Raw genomic sequence first — 19591 nt, 5'->3', positions numbered from 1 at the left:
GTTTAAGTCTGGTTGGGAAGTGATGCCTCTACATAAAATGTTCACAGGTTACTACTCTTTCTAAGATTGCAGCGATCATTTAATACTGTTGACAAAATGAACACTATTAACTGTGATATGGAGGACCACATATCAAGAGATATGAAGGTTTTCATATAAGACTGGAAGATCCCATTGGATGATAAAGACACAGAGAGGGGGGGTCAGGTAACTGAATCAGTCGAGGAGAAAACAAGATGCTGCAGGCTGGAGACAGATTGATGAGGAGGCGAGAAACTGAGGGATGGATGGATAAAAAGCTTTCCAGGCCTCTAGTTCAATGCTCAGTGGTCTTGGTTAGGTCAATGACAACAATCCCAGTGTCCCCTGTAACACACACATACACACACACACACAGCATTGATGGGATAAGTGGCTTAGATCCACTCAGATGAGAGGTTTTAGTTAGGGGACAATAGTGTGGTGTGTGTGTGTGTGTGTGTGTGTGTGTGTGTGTGTGTGTGTGTGTGTGTGTGTGTGTGTGTGTGTGTGTGTGTGTGTGTGTGTGTGTGTGTGTGTGTGTGTGTGTGTGCGCGTGAGCAACACAGCAAAAAAGAAAGAGATCAATGGGTCGTTTTGTGTCTGGAGGTGAACTTGGGGGAGTACACATATCCAGACCTTCCTACACACACACACACACAATCACTATCACCTTGTATAGATTTTAAGGCATCAGATCTAAGATGATGTCAACACGTTGCATCAAACAAACTGAAACAAACTTCAAAGTTTTCTATTCCATTAAATAATTTGTCTCAAGGACAGACTATTACACAATGACAGGTGGAGCTTTATACAAATAGCAACACCTATTTTCTCTTCAAACTCCATAGAGCCTACGTTTCCTCTTGGTTATTTCTTCACTTCTTCTTTCACATACACTTTAACTTGCAGAGCAGGTGGGTTGAGAAACATTTGTTTCACAGAGTTATGCTTAGTTCTTTCAGAATTGGGGTCTTGTAACACACTATTGGATGGACGGGTAGGGATTTCATTGTGTTTCAACTGAAAAAAAAAAAACAACTCTCCACACAATTAGTCCTCCAACCAATCAGAGCAGCAAATGATGTGACAAATGTTTCTTGACAAATAACTAATGGCTTTTAACTGTTCATCCTTTAAAGTTGTTTACAGCTGACGCAGTAGTTTTTTTCTGACGACAACCATTTAATTTTAAGAAAATTTAACTTCATGACAGTCATAATGATGTGTATGACTAAACCGGTTGCAATTCTGTCCATCACTGCAGAAACCCCACAAATAGTTGTAAATGTTGGGTATGAGTATTGGATTGATCTCATGGGAAAGAAAATCAACAAGCTGTAAACCACACACTGGCATAATCAAGTAAAGGGTATTGCCCTTTATTCACTAAATACGGTACTTTCTACTTTCTGGGGCTTTGAGGGCATACAGTGGGATTGTTTAGAGTCTCACATTGATAAATAAATCTGCTCAAAGCTACCTCACCCAGACTGGTTTGAAAGTGCTCGACTCGCTTAAAAAATATGGATTCACATACAGTATGTGTTGTTTTCGGTTTGTCAAAGTAGTTTACATCGAGAACTGGATGACGACATGTTAAGGATTATTTTTCACTCATGTGCCTCAAGAAACTTCTTGTGAGGTCAAGTAACATGATATAGAAACACTGAAATATATTAACATCAATGGAGAGCTTTGTAACATTTTTTTTAATTTTTTTGCTGTCCTGTGTTTGTTATCTGTCCAGGAACTCGACGTACTGCATGAAAGTGTCCATGTCTATGACGGTGGAGGAGAGTGACGAGGGCAAATGTTTCAGCAGTAAAATACGCTACCTGGAGAAAGCCGAGATAACTCACAGCAAAATGATCAACTGTCCTGATATAGAAGACTATTTGGCTCCATACAAACAACCACAGATGACCTGGTATAAGGTATGAGACACATACAAAAAGATAAGAAGTTTGGAGATGCCCTCTGTAGAGTAAAACTGACTCAGTTCTGCTTGTGTCTCCCCCTTAGGAGTGCGAACGAGTTGAGTGGAGAAGCTCCATCACTGTTAACACCACAAATATTTGGATTCCTGAGATAGAAGAGGGCGACGGGGGAAATTACACCTGTGAATTACAGTATGGATCCAGGCTGGTGCGACGGACAACACAACTGAAAGTGACAGGTAAGACATAGTGTACGACTGAGAGAGTGTGCGAATCATAGGACACAGTAAAGATCTCAACATAGATTTTATTGGATACTTTTTAGGAAGTTAAACTGTGTTTTGGATTTCGATGGCTATAAGTGCAAATGTCTCCGATGCCTGAAGATCGACTGGTGGTTGAATTAATTAAAATAAACATAAGACAGAAGAATGATGGGATACACTGGAGATGAGACATCATGAAAACATCCTGACTGGACACAACAGTGTAGGGAATTTGGAAAATATCCAATGGATTTTTACCAGAGGATCTCAAGTCAGATCAGTGGGACTGCAAACCCAGGTTGCAGGGTGTAGTAGTAACTCTAATGTTGCCACAATTGTAGTTAGTGAAATTTGGAAGTAAATTAGGTTAAAGATATGATTTCCTTTTTACAATTTCTTGAGGTCTGTGTGGCCCAACGGTGGACTAAGGGCACTTCATGTGTCACCAGGTAACACCAGGTTTGTAACAACAGGTGTAACCTTCAAAGTATATAAAAGAAACTAAATAACTAAGACATATAATCCAAAATAAGAAATAGCCGTAGACTTAAGATTTATCAAGGTGCCTTAGCCCAAATTGACAGTAGGGAATGGATAACCAAAAGTGATATTGAAGGTTCTGTTTATGTTTGTCCAGGGCGTGATGTTAAATTTACGTTGGACTTGCTTGGACAAGACAGGGTATGATGGGTTATAGTGAGTTGGGATTCAGAGTTTCTCCAGAAAAGGGACAATGACAGAGGACAAGCGGCTACAGAAAATGAATGAATGAATATTTTTTTGGAGACTGGACTTAAAACATGGCAGCAATATGTATTCTGCCTGCCGTTAATATACAACAGATCTCTCAGTGGCACCAGAGCATCCATTATTTTTGACAGATGCCTGGACTCAGCAATACATCATTCATCATTACTACAGCAGTTTTAAAGTTCCCTCGAATGCAAGTACCAATCTATCCTAAAACAACTGCATAGGTTTACATTCCCAGCATCACTCTGGTGTATTTCTTTTATTCTATTTGGTTTAGGCCCCAGATTAAACATAGATTGTTTCAGGCTTCAGTGGCTTTGGACTTAAATTTGACTCGGCAGTAACATCTGCACTCTGATGTTTGAGTTTGAATTCCATCTACACTTTAGTTGAGTGTTTTGGGGAATGGTTGCAGTCCATGATTGTGTAAAATAAAACAAAAATAACATAAAAACAAACAGATCTTGTGAGATAAGAAACAAAGCTGCAAAGCAGAGTTGGTATGAACAGGCTTGGCTTCATTTCCAAGGACTTTCTACCTCTATCTACTCTCCTGTGGAGGAAAATACCATGCAAAACCACAGTCGCATCTTCTATATTTTCTCTTTGCTCCATCCTCTGTTTCCCGTTGAAGGAAATAGTTGCTGTTTGTTCGCAGAGTGGCTTGACATATTGGAATTTATTTAAACGCTGCGATCAGATGATTCTTTTTCTCCTGCGTGCTGCATTGGTTGAAGAACAACAAGTGGTGGTATACAACAAAATACATATTACTATATCATAATGTAGCATAGCCTTTCTCTTTGAATCAGACAAGACCTAAAATGCATCGTGGAAAATCCCTAACATTCTCAGGGAATGTTAAAATTCATGTAAGGAAACTAGAAATATCCCATCTCACTGACTCACTGTTCGTGATACAACAAGTGTGAACATTATATTGTTCACACTTGTTGTTGTAAAATGTTGTTGTTTAAACTATTCATGCATTTAGAGTTTGGAAAGAGAATCTGTATTCTTGATGTAGAAGGTAAAAGCCCTTGGGAACTTGATTCCTACAGAGTAAAACAGACAGATGCCAAATACACTGATCAGTCACAACGATAAAACCACTGACAGGTGAAGTGAATGACATTGATCATCTTATTTAAATGCAATGTTCTGCTGGGAAACCATTGATCCCGGCACTAATGATACTCCGACACAAACCACTCATCTAAGCGTTGCCGGTTACTAGGCATGCCAACCCCGTAGCAACAAAACTCTCTGATGGCTTTTACCCAGCAGGACAGTGTGGCCTGCAACACCACAAAGATGCGGGATGCACTGAAGAAGCCAAAGATGCCCCGTCCCTCAACCCAGAGGACCCATCCCACTATTGATGTCCTGGTGTGAGACACAGATGCAGATTGGGTTTACAGCTCTTTGAAAGGAACCGGATCTTGTGGATCCATTCTTTTCAAAGAGCTGTTCTAAAGACTGGCTAATTTTTATATTTATTTTTAAGACGCCAGTCTGGGCATACTAATTTTATCTGGGAAATAATCTCTGGGAGAAATGATGAGGTAAAATTTGAATTAGAACTCAAACTTACACATCCCACCAATATACAGATACGATATCAATATAAGAAGTGTGTCCTCCCCCTCTTGAGACTGCTCTGTGCACACACAGCCAAATAAATAAATAAATAAATAAATAAAAGAGTCGGCCAATGGATTAATCACAACTCTATCAGACACCACAGGACACCCTCAGACAACCCATGTCCATTCCTAGATGAATCAGAACTGTTTCAGAGACACGAGGGAGACTGACACAATTTTAGGAAGGTGGTTTTTATGTTGCGCCTCACCAGTAACAGTATTATATGCCAGTCTAAATATACAATATACGGCAAATGAGCAAGTTTAATCATCATATCACTCAGTTGTTTTCTCACAAGACAGACCAGCTGGTCCGAGGTGGCCATGTTGTAATATTTAATTTGATCTAAATATAAACTTTTGTTTTTTGTTTTTTTTTTGCATAAAGTTTTAAGTCATCTGATATTCAGTGCTGTTAAGTTTCCAGCTGTTGTATGCCTCCTCCTTTCTCTTTTGTCTGTCTAAGTAACCTAAATGAAGCAGACTAACATATGGGGATAGACAAACTCAGTGACGCAGCATGAGCACGAGTGAACCGAGCGCTGTGTGCTTGTGTACGTGTGTGTTTATGAAACGCTGTACACGCCAACTGCTGTGAGTCCAATTTACCGTGCCCTGTGTAGGAAGCCAGAATATCTCTCCGACCCTTCGTTTTTTCATTCTTCCTCGCTTCTTCTGTATTCACGTGCGGACTTTGTTGCCAGTTCCCGATTCCAGGCCACTGACTGTGTGTGTGTGTATGTGCACATGCATTAATTAATGTTTGACTGGCTGCATGTTTGTGTAACACTCACTCCTGTATGTCATGGTAGTTCAGCAATTCATGGGCAACATTCTGTGTACCAGCACGTGGTAGAATAAGGGTTTTATCTGCTCCAGCTCAGTATCTGCAACTGCATGCTAACACTGTAAATAATACTCAACAAAACCTGCCCCAGAGACATCTGTCAATGTGTGGCTCGGCTTAACATCTCTATCCTTGATCCTGTAGGTAGCGTAGGTCTGTTTCTCTTGGCAGGAGGTTTTATCGTGATGCCTTCAACGCTAAACGGAGATTAAAGTAAAGACACAGACGGAGCCTGAAGATCAGCTCTTGGCTATGACTTTCTTTCCAACAAAATACATTTAGCTGAATAGAAGTGCTGGAAATAGACTGGAAGATGCCTGAGAGACTGAGACAAAACTCCAATTGGGAATAGATGTTGTAAATGGCACATTCTCAGTGTACCTCATTCAGTACTCCGGTTACTTTTTCAGTATCTACAGCTGCTAATAAACCGCTGTCCCCGAGGAAAGTGTACAATTTGCAAAGCTGGATAATCTCTTGTGTTTACAATGCTGTGCTGTTCTTAGCCCTAGGATATCCTTGGTAGACTGATTGGGTAACATGTGGGATTACGTCGTGTTCTTATGGTTTCTAAACACTTGCTTGAAATGATATTTTGGAGTTTGTGTTTTGTTGAATGCTTGAAACTAATGTGGAAAATGTAAAGCGGGGTTGAAACTAAATGTCTTCCGTCACCGTGGTGAAAAAGCCAGGATTAAAGTGGTTAAAACTGAAAAGAACGGAATAGAGCATCACAGCAAAGGGAAGTCCCAAGGAAGAGCAATCACGATAGGGTGGCATAAGTAACTGTGAATGATTTTAATTGTCAGGTGACATGACGTTGCCACAAACATCAGGTCATGCCAGGTAATGGGTGCATTGCTAGACAAATGCACATATGAGCAGTGAGAGGGGGAACAGGAGGAAGGGCTGATAGAAGCAGATACAGAACCAAAGATACCGTATGCTCTACAGCTGGTAAAGCCCTCTGAGCAACTTTGGGATTTGTGACAATAGGCCATATAAATATGACTTGGCTTACATAAGCAGAACCCAATAATGAAGAGATACTGTCTGTGAGCATGAGAAATGTTCCAGGATGTACTGTTGCTCTGACACTAGTAGCACCAGTACAATAACCCAAAAGCAATTACCCTTGGCAGAGTTACTGACTCGTCGCTGTCCTTATTGTGAGGAAAAACCAAAGGACATTACATATGCTGTAGCTCCATATGTGCAGCTGAGAGGTGGTTTTGGAAAGAGTATATTTCCACCAAGCTGCAAACATTTCACCCAACGCAACTTGCACAAGCTGAGGTGATAAAGGAGAGTACTGATTAAAAAGTCTGTTTTCTATTTGTGCACACACAAAAAAAACATGAAAACCTGGTGGTGACCTGGCCTCCAAATTCCCTAGATCCCAAACTGATCAAGTATCGGTGGGAGGCACTGGAACAAGTTTGATCCACAGAGACCCCTCCCCTCAACCCACAGAACCTAAAGGCCCCCACTAACAACATCCTATTGCCAGACATATTGCTGAGACGGCACAATAGGTGGTCATAATGTTATGCCTGATCGGTGTAGTCACTGTAGGTCTGAAGCATTTCTGCTGACTGCTGTCTGGTGAGTGGTTCAGTCTCTCTGTGTGCATGTGAATATAAACATGTAGTTGTTAGTGATGCTGTCTGAGCCGCTCACTACAGAGTTTTGTAGTATTACTGATGTAGCCTTGGGACACACACAGATATATATTTGTACTCGTACTTGCTTTCATAAATATTTAACAAAGTAAATGCACACAGAAACAGGTGAAGCACATACATATTACATAGTGGGGTTTTACTGGGTAAAACAAATTTGACCTGGTCAGATCGGGGTCAAACTCTGTGTCAGTGGGACAGAGGAAAAGATCGAAGAGAGAGAACAAGGATAAAGAGAAAGAGAATAAGACGAAACTGAGAAGAAAAAAAAATGCCACGAGAAAGAAACAAGATAAGAAGGCTACTGTGTGAAATAAATATAGTAAATGAAAAGAAATTTGACTTTCAAATGGCCACCAGTCATTATTACACAACCAAACTGCAATATTTAGTTTACACCAAGACACATAAGGTTTATTTGTCAGGGGAAGATGTGAAAAGGATTTGAATGGGAATGAGACTGTTGCTTTGTTATGTGTTTACAGGTATTTCAGGTCATCCAAAGTAGGTCAAATGGCAAAAACACTGCCATGCCAGTGATAGGTCCATATGGCAATATGTCAGTGAACACACCATTTTGGTGGCGTCGATGACTGACCAAACTATTGTAATCAAGATAACTGAAATAAAAAAATTACCATTTGTTGAAAGAAGTAAAATACTTTCTTCTTTATCAAAGGACGTTTCTGCAGACAGACAGAAGTGAAAGCTACAAACAGACTGAACTCCCTGTATGTTTTTATATCTGTCATGTCCCACAGTGAAGAGCTCCACCAGCCCTGAGCTGCCTTCAGGAGCAATCTGCTCCCTACCACAGCGCTGCTCTGTTCTAAGCGAGGGTGTGTTTGCCTGCGAGCATGAAAATATGATGTATCCGTCGCTTTGTGCGAGCTCATGTGGACAGCTGTTGAGCACGTTGAGAAATTGAGAGTAAAAAAAGAAATCAAGGGCGGAGCATGTGATCCATACACAACTGTGTTCCCATCCATATATTCTTATTTTAAAATAAATAATGGCCTCAGAGGGAGCGTATGATTTTACCGACAGTACATCAACTAACAAAACACGATCACAGAGATTCTTGCAATCGCTTCAGTAAGTGTTGCACTGCAGAGTTGAATTGACACTAAGAGTTCACCTATACAGTGATGTTTCTTAATTGGACCTTTTATCTGGACTGTGTTGACAGTGGGACTTGTGGACTAGCTGGCCAGTTGGTGACATGTAAATATGTACGTCACTCTTGAAATACAACAAATGTACTACTGCAGTCCACACTCATCTGACCTTTAGTTGCTATGCACTGAGAAGACTTCTGAGAAATATCACTTTTTTCATAACTTGGCTACACTATGTCATCTTACAACACGCTGCACTCACCATTATATGCTTCTCGTTCATACAGGCTATACATATCTACAGCACATAGTAGATGTCTGTTCTCAGAATATGTATTTAGGTCAAAAGTTCTGTTTACAAATTTTAACGCTAAACAATTTGTGTTTTTTTTTGTTTTTTTTTTACATGCAATATCTGGTTTTACAGCTATAACCACTTCTGACTCAACTTGCATGACATTAAAAACAAAATGTTAACTCTTTCAACGACCTTGTGTGTAACTGTGGCAGCTCTAGCTTCCAGATCATAGTTATTCTGAGCACATATTTTCATCGTGTTTTCTATAACTTCCCTGGAAGTCACATCCTTTCGTTTTGTTCTACGCTAAATCTTTGAGCTAATCCCATTAACGGTGTCCAGATATACTTGTCTGAGCTGGTTCTTTAGCTTACTGCACCTCGAGCAGTTCATCATTTTAAACCCAGCCTCCGTATTCCTGCTCCTTGCTCACTGTCTTTCCACCCATAGCCATTTTTCAAAAAAAAAAAAATCTCATCAATATTTCAGAGGCATTTCAAAGTAAAATGTGTGTTAGCAAAGTACACAGCATTCAGGCTAAATTTAACTGCCGAGGATTTCTTTACCGAGGCACATGAGAGAGGAGGAAGGTGGGAGAGATAGAGAGAGAAACAAAAAGAGAAGTGATTTCAGTGGCCTAAAAGTATCTGTAACCACACTGGAATTGTGTTTATCTTAATGCAGTGTTAATTCCCCTGCATGCCATTGTGGCTCTAGTGTGCCCTTCATCTATCTTATTCTCGTACTCTTTTCCTCCTGTTCTATCGTTTTCTAAGTTTAAAACCCACTGTGGACTCTATACGCACACAAATGCATTCATCTCCAGATGTTAACACACTTCTACTGACTATTCCAACTACCACCAGGCTCAAAATATAACAAAGTGGCATATGGTATAACCCTGGAGGTGCTTAATAAGAAGATAAAGAATGAAACATGCATAGAGTCCCCTCTGTGGAGGAGAAGGCAGGTGAAAAAAGCCCAGAAGGATGTCAGCTAACAGAGCTGCACAAGGATGACATAAGAGACAAGTGCTGGATGGATAAGGACAACAAGATATGCATCAGTGAGGCTCAAGAGACGAAGTCTCTCAGCTCTGGCTGCTAGGCTGAGACACAACAGCCAAGCAGAGGCCACGAGAATAAATGGCCTGCTCTCCAAATACCCATCCAGAGTTGAGACTGAACAATAATGCTTCCAGGAGGCAATGCAAATACGTGCCAGGTGGACTTAAGAGCTGGTCACAGCAACCTTGCAAGAACCAGTGATCATCACAATGTCAACCATCAAACGGTTCTAAGGCATGAAGAGCTAGATGCCACCAAAACATGTCCTGATCAGATATCAGCACAAATACACTCATCCAGGGCCAGACAGTTTTGATCATGAAGGAACCCAACAAGGGTAAAACACCTTTGAACTACCTGTCCATGCCTCGCTTCCACATGACGGGAAAGTTCCTCTCAGGCCTCATCACAGGAAAGTGGAGACATCAGCACACGGACAAAGCCTAGAATGACACCAGAGGGGACACCAGGGGGACCGAGCAGCAGTTGCTTGTCAAAAAGAGCAATCATCCAAGACTCTTAAGTCTAGGCAGATTATCACTACAAGAAAGCCTGTGAATCAATTTCCCACCCATGGATATGTGGAGTGTGTGGCTACCAGGGCACTGACTCATCATTGTAGTGTGACTGTGGAAAACAACCCTGGAGGCCAACTCCAAAGTCCTCACACAAGTTACATCGTGTGTGTCACATATCGCTGTACTCCCCCTAGCTGCTGTTGTGCCTTACCATGACCCCTCAACCAGATCATCACATAAAGCTAACATAAAGACCTAGAAATTCAGTGGCCTTCATATCGTACTGTACCTCTGCAGCTTAGGGCGGATACTGATGGTCAGCTACTACTTCAAGGCAACTTGGTCAGAATAAGATCTAAGGCATCAACAGGCACAGCCTCAGCAGTTACCGGATACTGGTGAACTGTCCACAGGGTTACATGTCATCGATTTTAGGAAATGTAAACTCCTTGTTCCAGCACCCTGCGACTATATGGGCAGAGAAAGTGGCAACTGGCCTCAAAGTGACTGTTGTTTCTCCATGTAGTCATAATTTAGTCACTATTTATTATTCATTTCATTATCTGACAACAGAAACAATAAAATGTGTAAATGAGAAAAGCGTAGCTGGTCAAGTATACATGAGAATGTTATATTTGTGTGTTAAGTAAGTCTTAGTATATTTCAGGACAGATAGTGGGAGATATGCAAAGAGATTTAATAGCACTGACACTGCACAGAATGCAAATGCGGTGCAATGGTGTCACTCAGTATTACTCTCCAGAGACCGTTCATTTTAAAAACCCAGTCTCTGTATTTTCTCTTCACCGTGGACTGTATCACAAAGTGCTTGTAGCATCTCACACTTACAACTTAACATTTATATTATCATTATATACAGTTTATTGCCATCCGGCTTGGTCCATATTGCACGTCCCAGGTGTTTGTGTTGTGTGTGCATGCATGTGAGGTTTTGTACACATGGTAGGGCTCATGACCTAGTTAGAGACTCCTAATTCATTGTGAAATTAGTTCAGTTCTCCAAAGACAGAGGGGCCTCGTGAAGTTACACGCACACAGACACACACGCAGCTCATTAACATGACATTGCAACTGAAACTGAAAGCGTGACTGAGGGAAGACTGTAGGCTGAGGATGAGGAGACAAAAACAGGGGTTGGTGGATTGACTGTAAGGCCAAATTCATTTCTTTAAATGTTAGAACTTCTTTACTGTGACATTTAAAATTGTATAATACCAATGTAAGCATTCGGCATTTGGGTTCACAGTGTTATTTCTAAAAAGCTCATGGGAATTTGTTGCCCAAACTTTTTATTTTTGTATTTTATTTTATTCTTTGCTCGAGACTTGAGAACACACCTTGCAGACTGTGAAAAAACTAAATAGAGCAAAATAACCATTGAAATATCTTTTGGTGATGCTGAATATGCGTTTATTGTTAAACTTCACACTTATACAACATTGAAGATATAACATTTTTGTGCAACTTTGAGTCAAACAAAGCTTATGCCAGACAAGACACTACAGATCATATATACATACTGTATATACACAGGATGTAGGCTTATATAAACCCTCTCAGCTGACCTGGTGCTAATTTTGTCCATTATTTACATGTCTTAAATCGTTAACATAAATTACAGCTGGGTGTTTTTATGTATTTTTCTTAACAAAATAATGATGTGAACTAAAGTGACATCTATAACCTTTCAGAGAGGAAGCTGAAGTAGGACACTGGCTGTGTTTGGTACGACCATAATTTCTGATTAACCCTAAAAGAGTAGTTTAAATTGCTCAGAGCATGATAACCTGTGTGTTGTTGAGAAAGGATGAATATATTTATTTATATTTGATAGTATGTCCCTTGTGATCAAACAACTACTCTGTATCTTTGTTCATTTAACACAACAATAGTTTGGCAAAAAAAAAAGCTAAAATAAAATGGACACAGGACGTGTTTTACCTCTCATCCAAGTGTGTTCTTCATTTCTAAAGGACTGGGCGAGTTGAGGATTCCTTAACAACCTGTAATTGGAAGAATCATGGCACCCACACATAGTCCTATTTAAACCCAACCTCTATGCTAGGCTTTTCTGAAGAAGCTTCTTGGAAGAGTGACGTGCCTTCAAGAAACTGTATGAGTCCAGTGTCCCTTGTTTCAGGTTTTTGGTGCTTTCACACCATTTTCAGATTCAAGGAGACATTTGCATTAATATAATGTTTCACTTAACCTTGATTTGGATTACGCTCACTGACTAATGGAAATAAAGTCCTGACATGTCTTCACCACTACACACAAACTGTTTTGCAACTGCATTTAGCACAAAAAAACGGATTCTGGATTTCAGGAAATCAGTAAATAATCACATAGAAAGATTAGCATAAATGTATGTGTGTGATGCGTGCGCGTGTGACACTTGTGTGCCTGTACATTAAATTTATGTCTGTGGATGTAGCAACTATGGACTCGTGATGTGCAGATCCATGTCTATACTTTCTTCACTTCACTCATCTGAGGTAGAAACACAGTGGAAGTAACTAAACTATTGAGCTGCTGGATACGGTCCAACGCGTTCTCCAATGGTGGACCTAGGCGTACACTTTTTTTAAAGGATTTTCTTGAGTTATCTCAGTGTAATCCTGAATATTTCCATCTCATTAGAGAAAAACTATATGTGCCCTGGAGGAATATCTAAATTATATCTTACAAATGCAGACCAGAGGTTATGCTCATAGCATGGTTACATATGTTCATATTTACATTGCTCTGGAGTTTTATGATTTATGATTATGTTCATGATAAATGGAAGAACAGTATCAGTATCATCCGCTGCCAGTTTTCTCTTTGTTTCAGGTTTTGCTTGACCCGCTAAGGGTTCAGTTCACAACCTGGACTAGTCTGTTTATTTTTCTCTTATGTTATTTGGCCAAGTATGCATACAAACAGCCATGGTGTTTTGCCTCCCACTGTAATGCTTAATATTTATTTTCCCAAGACTTTTCAGTGATCCTAAAACATGTATAAAAAAACACACACTGTCACATTCACGGTGTGATTTATGGGAATCATGTTTTGACAAATGTCCTCAAAATAACCTTGGGAATAACTCCATAATGATGCCAATGTATGCTTGCAAACAGCAAAACCTTTTCTTAAATAAAGGCAGCATGTTGTTGACAGTGTAAGCAGAATTCCAACGGGCTGCAATGGACTATTAGTCAGAAACGTGTTTTTGGATTATTTGAGTTTATTTCTGTTTCAGTGGATAATGGAAAAGGAGTGGTACGACACAGATAGTGAGCCCAGCTTCAGCTCACAATGTCCTTGGACTGATAAAATATGACAACAAAATTTGGGTTGTGTATTCCCTTATCACACATCCCCAAGCTTTAGTTTTAATTTAATTCACTCTGACGATTTACACATAGAGGGAAAATAATACAAAACACAGTGGTGAAACAAAGAAGTAGTGGTGCACCTCTGCTTTATCTTCTTTAAAAAAAAAATAAATAAATAAAAAAAAAGAAGAAGAAGAAAAGGTGTTTTTTTTTTACCTGGCCACACTGTTAAAATAACACACCAGGGAAAATATATGGGTAATATATGGGTTTACTCTTTATAATACAAGTGGGACTGTGTAGAAAATCAGTGTTATGAAAGTCAGCTGCTCACCATAATCATTACGTTTTATCACAATTTTCACATTCTTGTAGTAATGCATCCAATATTTGTCAATGTATTTGTTTTTTCAAAACCTAAATTATCTAACAGTAAGAGAAAAAAATGATACATTTAGTTAATATAAGGATTCATTCAGCTGGGTAGAGATACGTGTCAAATTCACCTAATACATCTGTACATCTACATCTAGCCACAACATTAAAACCACTGAACAAATAACACCAATACAATGTTCTGCTAGGAAACTTTTGGACCCGGCATTCATTTATGTGGATGTTACTTGGACATGTAGCACCCACATGCACCAGACCAGACACCCCCACCCAATAGTTCAGTTCACAGTTCTGAAGCATGTGTTGGCTTTGACTCTTGGCAGATCCTGGCTCCACCCAATATTTGGTTAAACTAGCCTCGACCAAAACCTTTTTTTTTTTTTTTTGTACCAAGCTGTTTTGTTTGATTTAGCTGTAAAATTGGGCCGTTTATCGTGGTGGTCTGTGGGGATCATTTTAGAAAACTGCAGTTTTTAACACATCCTTGTTGGCTTTAGTTTTATTTATTGGTTGTCTTTGCTGAGTGGAGTATGTCATTCAGTGAAGATTCAGTAAAACCATCTTAATTTCAAACCTCCACCATGCTTAGAAGGGATTGACTGTAAAAACAAAGTATAGGATCTCTTAATTTGTCTTATTCTCTGGTTATGTTATCATTAACTTAACATCAAATCCTCAAATTAACGTTTTGGAGAATTATTATTAGGATTATTATTAGTGGGATTTATCTAGAAATACACGAGGACACGCAAGGGAGAAACAGAAACAGGTTTGTTGAGGTACTTTTTGACATGTTTTGGTACTTTCGGATGAAGTTTGACTTACAGCACCGCATTAATATGATATGCTGCGTCCTCTATTCTCGTCCTCCATAAAAACTGAGACACCAGACAAGTTGTGTTAGGATGGCGAAGTCAGTGAACCTGGTTCCAGCTGTGGAAACACCAATGTTTCTATTTGTGGCGTGATTTTCTGTCAGCAGGTGTAGCTTGAACCCTGGGTGTACACGGTGTATTTACTTGATATTTATATTTCGGAGACACTGACTTTTACTCCCGTTGGCTCTTTTGGTTTGTAACTTGCATCCAAATGTGTGTATACATGTGCGCCTGTGGTCGCGGTGACTTGATACCCTTTGTTCTTTTCTACTTGAAATGTGATTCAACATGATTCAACCACTGGTCTGGAAAATAAGGGAGTCAAGAGGTTCATTATGTATACACACATACTCACACACGTACTCACACACACGCACACAAGTTTAATTTGTCCATCGGTGCTGAAGTAAGGCACAAACACATGTTTTTTCACAGACGCACACTTGCCTAAAAAAAGGCTCAAAAGGGCACTGATGTTAACTTTCTCCCCTAGTGTGTCTTTCTCTTTCACTCACACACACACACGCACACAGAAAAGCCCACTGGTCAAGTTAATTGCATTAGACAACCTTAAGATGCAGAGTCCTCTGCGTCTCACACATCGATACCTCTGACAGAGAGGCGAGCAAAGAAAAACAACAACAAAAAAAGAACAAAAAAAGAAAAACCTGATGGGGCAAAAAAACAAGTTGTCAAAGAACAGTGGAAAAAAAAGTGAAGCGATTATGCAAATGGTTTTACGCCAGGTTATCCACACTGGGACATTAATAATGAACTTTGTTTACTCTGGGTAGACTTTGACAAACTTTATCCGCACAGTTATTATCTGTGGCCTGCGGAGAACAGGACATTTCATCATCTCTTTCTTCTCTCTCAGAGAAAACCAATATGCAGCGAGTATGATTAGTTTACCAAGCAGAGAGCTCGTCCACACTATCCACCATACTTCAAAAAAAAAAAAGTTTCATTAATTATCTAAAGGAAAGAATAGATCTGTTCTTTTGTCTTTTTTTAGTGGGCTTCACCCTTTTATAAATAAAAAAATATATGTAGCCAGTATTTATTACTATTTTGGTACTGCTATTTTTTTACTATTCTCACGGTCATATGGGACGTCATCACCGTGCGGTTGGCATGGTAACATGTAGTCGACATGATGTCACATAGTGTTCCTATAGCATCAAATAACTAAAACAAACATTGGAAAAATGAGTATGGGTACACATTGAACTACCTAAAATGACCATCCCCGAAAATAAATAAGTAAAATATTTGATGGGTATGTAAATGTTTTAGTTTGGCCCAAGTCCCATTCACTAACATGAAGGAGGTGGAGCTTATGACCTATCCTGCAGCCAGACACCAGGGGGAGCTCTACCTACTTTGGCTTTTTTGATGAGCTGTTCCTTCATCCATTTTTGTTCACTCTATGGTTCAAATATATAAAATACATAGTTCAGATATTCACCGTGCTGTGCTTGCAGCCTGCTTGTGTTGCTTTCTCCACCACCAGCTCATCCTTGGCAGAAAGCTAGCCATGTACATGTATCTATGTAGCTATCCTCCTCAGTCGTGTGTAACATTTATCGGCTAAGGTGGGAATAATTGTCATGGTAACCAAGAAACACTGGAGAAGCTTTTTGCAGATGGAAGAGGTTTGCCTTGCAACATGTGTTTAAGGTTGTGAAAAGTTTTCTCTTAGCCCAAATCGTGATCTTTTTCTAAAACCAACCCAGTAGTTTAGTTGCGTAAATCCAATCAAACAGTACCTGAAAATGACACACACACACACACACACACACACACACACACACACACACACACACACACACACACACACACACACACACACACACACACACAGTATCGAAGATGGAAAAAAAACTTGACTTAACACACTGCCTGGCTCTGACAAAGAGAGACAGAAAGAGATCATCACCATCTCTAAAGGTGACTTTGGACCGTAGCATATGTCCCTGGCGTAATCCGTTATGGTTACAAGCTGGAACTATTTCGTAATGAACATCAATCCCGTGCAGCTTGTTGTCATCACGGCGGAGGTGTCGGGTTTGGTTGTTCAGCTACTATATCTGACAACTTGTTTTACACCAGGAGAAGCTGCACATATGTACCGCTCAATGTACACAGATGTTCGTCAAGATGTCCACAAATTAAATAAGCTACAGGTAGATACACACGGTAGTGAGGCCTTTTCATTTCATAAGTCAATGATCTATTTTGTTGTATATTCTAAACCATAATAATGTTTTTTTCCCCTTTACTGACTCCTCATTTAACCCATTAATTAGTTCGCACAGTATTGATTTTTATCTGACATTTGTTCAGCATCCGGGAAGCATTTTAGGAGATTACTCAAGGGGCCTCATCAATGGACATGGTATGTTCTCTTAGCTCTCTACATATCAACCCTAAACCCTGAGGTTAAGAGTCTGCAGTACAGTACAGAGTCTGCAGTAGAAAGATCTGCAGTAGCCTTCCCCTCAGGGCCTGTTTGAATAGAAAAAGAACACTCTGTTTCTATCCATAACGCACAGTGAGTACCCATCAGTGAGTGATGGTATGCAGGATTCATTAACGGAAAAACCAGTGAGTAAAGCTTAAAAAAACAAGAACTCTGCACTGGGCCCACTTCTTACTCCGACCGCAGAAGGCATTCTATCCACAGTCATTAGGCGTAATCAAAAAACAAATAGCCGAATACTGAATCTATAAAAGTCTTCCAAACCGTGATTACTCATTCCCCTTTTTTTTTTTCCCCCTCTGAAGTCTATTATCCACAACCCAGAAACAATCATTCATAAGAGAAAGTGGAAAGGAGCGAGACTCGACTGCTTTTTTTTCTAAATGTTTCAAGCCTATTATAGCTAACCTACAGCAGTTTTTAATAGGTCCATTATTGCGTTTTAAATGGCCATTACATCCTCCCCACCGTCTGTTCTGTTTAATCTATTATCTCTCTCTATCCTCTCCAGAGTTTTATTTCTCTCATCTTTTTTTTTTGCCTTTTCCTCCCGAATCCTTCTGTAATTTCATACTTTTATGTTTTGCTTTAGTTTGTCTTCTCTCCCGTGTCGCCTGTTACATACCCCTTTCCTTTTTTGCTTCCTCTCTGTCTGCCACTTCTGCAGTCTTTCACACAGCTCATCCTTTCCTTTTCCTCTCCATCGCAGCTGTAACAAGCTGCCTGTTACCCTTTTAGAAACAAGATTTTCCTTCAGTCTTTTCTTTGTCTGCTCATGTACTGTACGCACATCTACAAGGCCATCTCAATCATTGAGGAAGGAAGAGTATGCACTAATCCATCCATGCATTCATCATACCTTGAGTGGAACAAAACACACCCAGTCACGTGTGCGTGCGCCCATATGAGTTCAAATTATGTTTTCTGCCGCAGCGTGTCCCCGCGCTCCCCCTTTTAACATCTATTCCCACCAACTCATTTGTTTTTATCACAATAATTAGAACTCGCCGAGCAGATAATAATTCAATTATCTGATTATCGAAGCGTTCCCTTACCTTTAATTTCTCCTTGGAAGGTTTGCTGAGTGTGCTCATTCGTTACAGAAACCGCAAACTGAATCACAGCAGTTTCCTACAGTCGACCAATAAGTGGAGCAATTAAAGGTTAAGTGCTTTGCTCAAGAGCAATGAAACGGGAGCTGGTGAGGTGCAGGAAACGGGAAAGTGCGCTGGGAAACTTAAGCAAAGAAAATAGTCGAAACGGGCACTGAGAAAAAAAAATGGAAAAGATAAACACAGACGAGAGGGAAAAGAGTAACAAGAGTGAATAATAAAGCATGTCAGTGTAACCTTTTTTGACCTGAATATCTTTTGTCCTGTATATTATCTGACTGAGAGTAATTCGTATCTTTTTAACAAGGGATGGGGGGAATCTTTCTTAGAAGGTTATTTCCACTCCAGCCAGACAGATTCATCATGTGTCTCTCTGGCACTAGTGTGTGTATGAGAGTGTTCTTGCGTGTTGCCTGCGCGTCTTTGTTGCGTCCTCGTGTGTGTGTCAGGCCTGATGTGGCCGGACAGTCCGACCTAAGGTGACTTCCCTCCACGCCTTTGCTTTTAATCTTAATGTTATCGCCTCGCCTGTCAATCTCCCCGTCTCATCCTGCTTTGTGAGATTCACCGAAACGTTTCACCTGAGCCGGCGGCGGCCTCCGATTTTTTCGCCGACGCCAGTAGAGGAATAGCTTCCATCTTTAGTGCTTCTTTAACAATTCAAGAATTTATGTGAAAAGAAGAAATTTAATTTGAGAAATGCCTCCTTTACTGACACAACTTTGTACAACTCCCACTATAAACAGCCACTCAGAGGAAGTTCTTGTCATAATCCACTGCGTACAGGATGACATCCCTCTACTGCTAGAAGCACTAATGTGCATGGAAAAAAAAAGTAGTAAGTGGGATAGTTTTTTTCCATCTGCAATTAAATTTTCCTCATCTTCCATCACCTGCTTTATAAATAAACTCACTGTTAGCTGAATAAATAGTTTGACAGACAATTTTTTTTTGACAACTCCATGAAAACACGCCTCCCATGTAATATTTATTTTATTATTCATTCATTTTAGTGCAAATGGATTTTTGACACAGGCTTAGCTTTATTTTGCATAACCTTCAGGTCAATGTGTCATCTTTGTGCACAGATTATTTTGTATTTTTTTTTTTTTAGTTCGTACTCACAGAATCACATGAAAACACTCTGAGCGGCTCCACTGGAGCCATTGTAGCTTAAAGACCTTAAAAACCAAGGGACCCTTGGTGGAAAAAGGGGCTAAATCCGGCTC

General features: G+C 40.0%; 1 protein-coding gene across 1 annotated transcript in view; it reads left to right on the top strand.

Annotated features, from left to right (window-relative positions):
* il1rapl2 (interleukin 1 receptor accessory protein-like 2) overlaps positions 1–19591 on the top strand; it is a 364605-nt gene that overhangs the window by 247816 nt on the left and 97198 nt on the right. The window contains exons 5-6 of the mRNA XM_047585925.1: positions 1772–1958; positions 2047–2200. Of these exons, the coding sequence (XP_047441881.1) occupies positions 1772–1958; positions 2047–2200 (341 nt within the window). The remainder of the gene's footprint in view (positions 1–1771; positions 1959–2046; positions 2201–19591) is intronic.

Source organism: Mugil cephalus, chromosome 5 (assembly GCF_022458985.1).
Source record: "Mugil cephalus isolate CIBA_MC_2020 chromosome 5, CIBA_Mcephalus_1.1, whole genome shotgun sequence".
NCBI lineage: Eukaryota > Metazoa > Chordata > Actinopteri > Mugiliformes > Mugilidae > Mugil > Mugil cephalus.
Note: the sequence above shows the minus strand (reverse complement) of the source record. Positions and strands in the feature narration are given on the sequence as shown.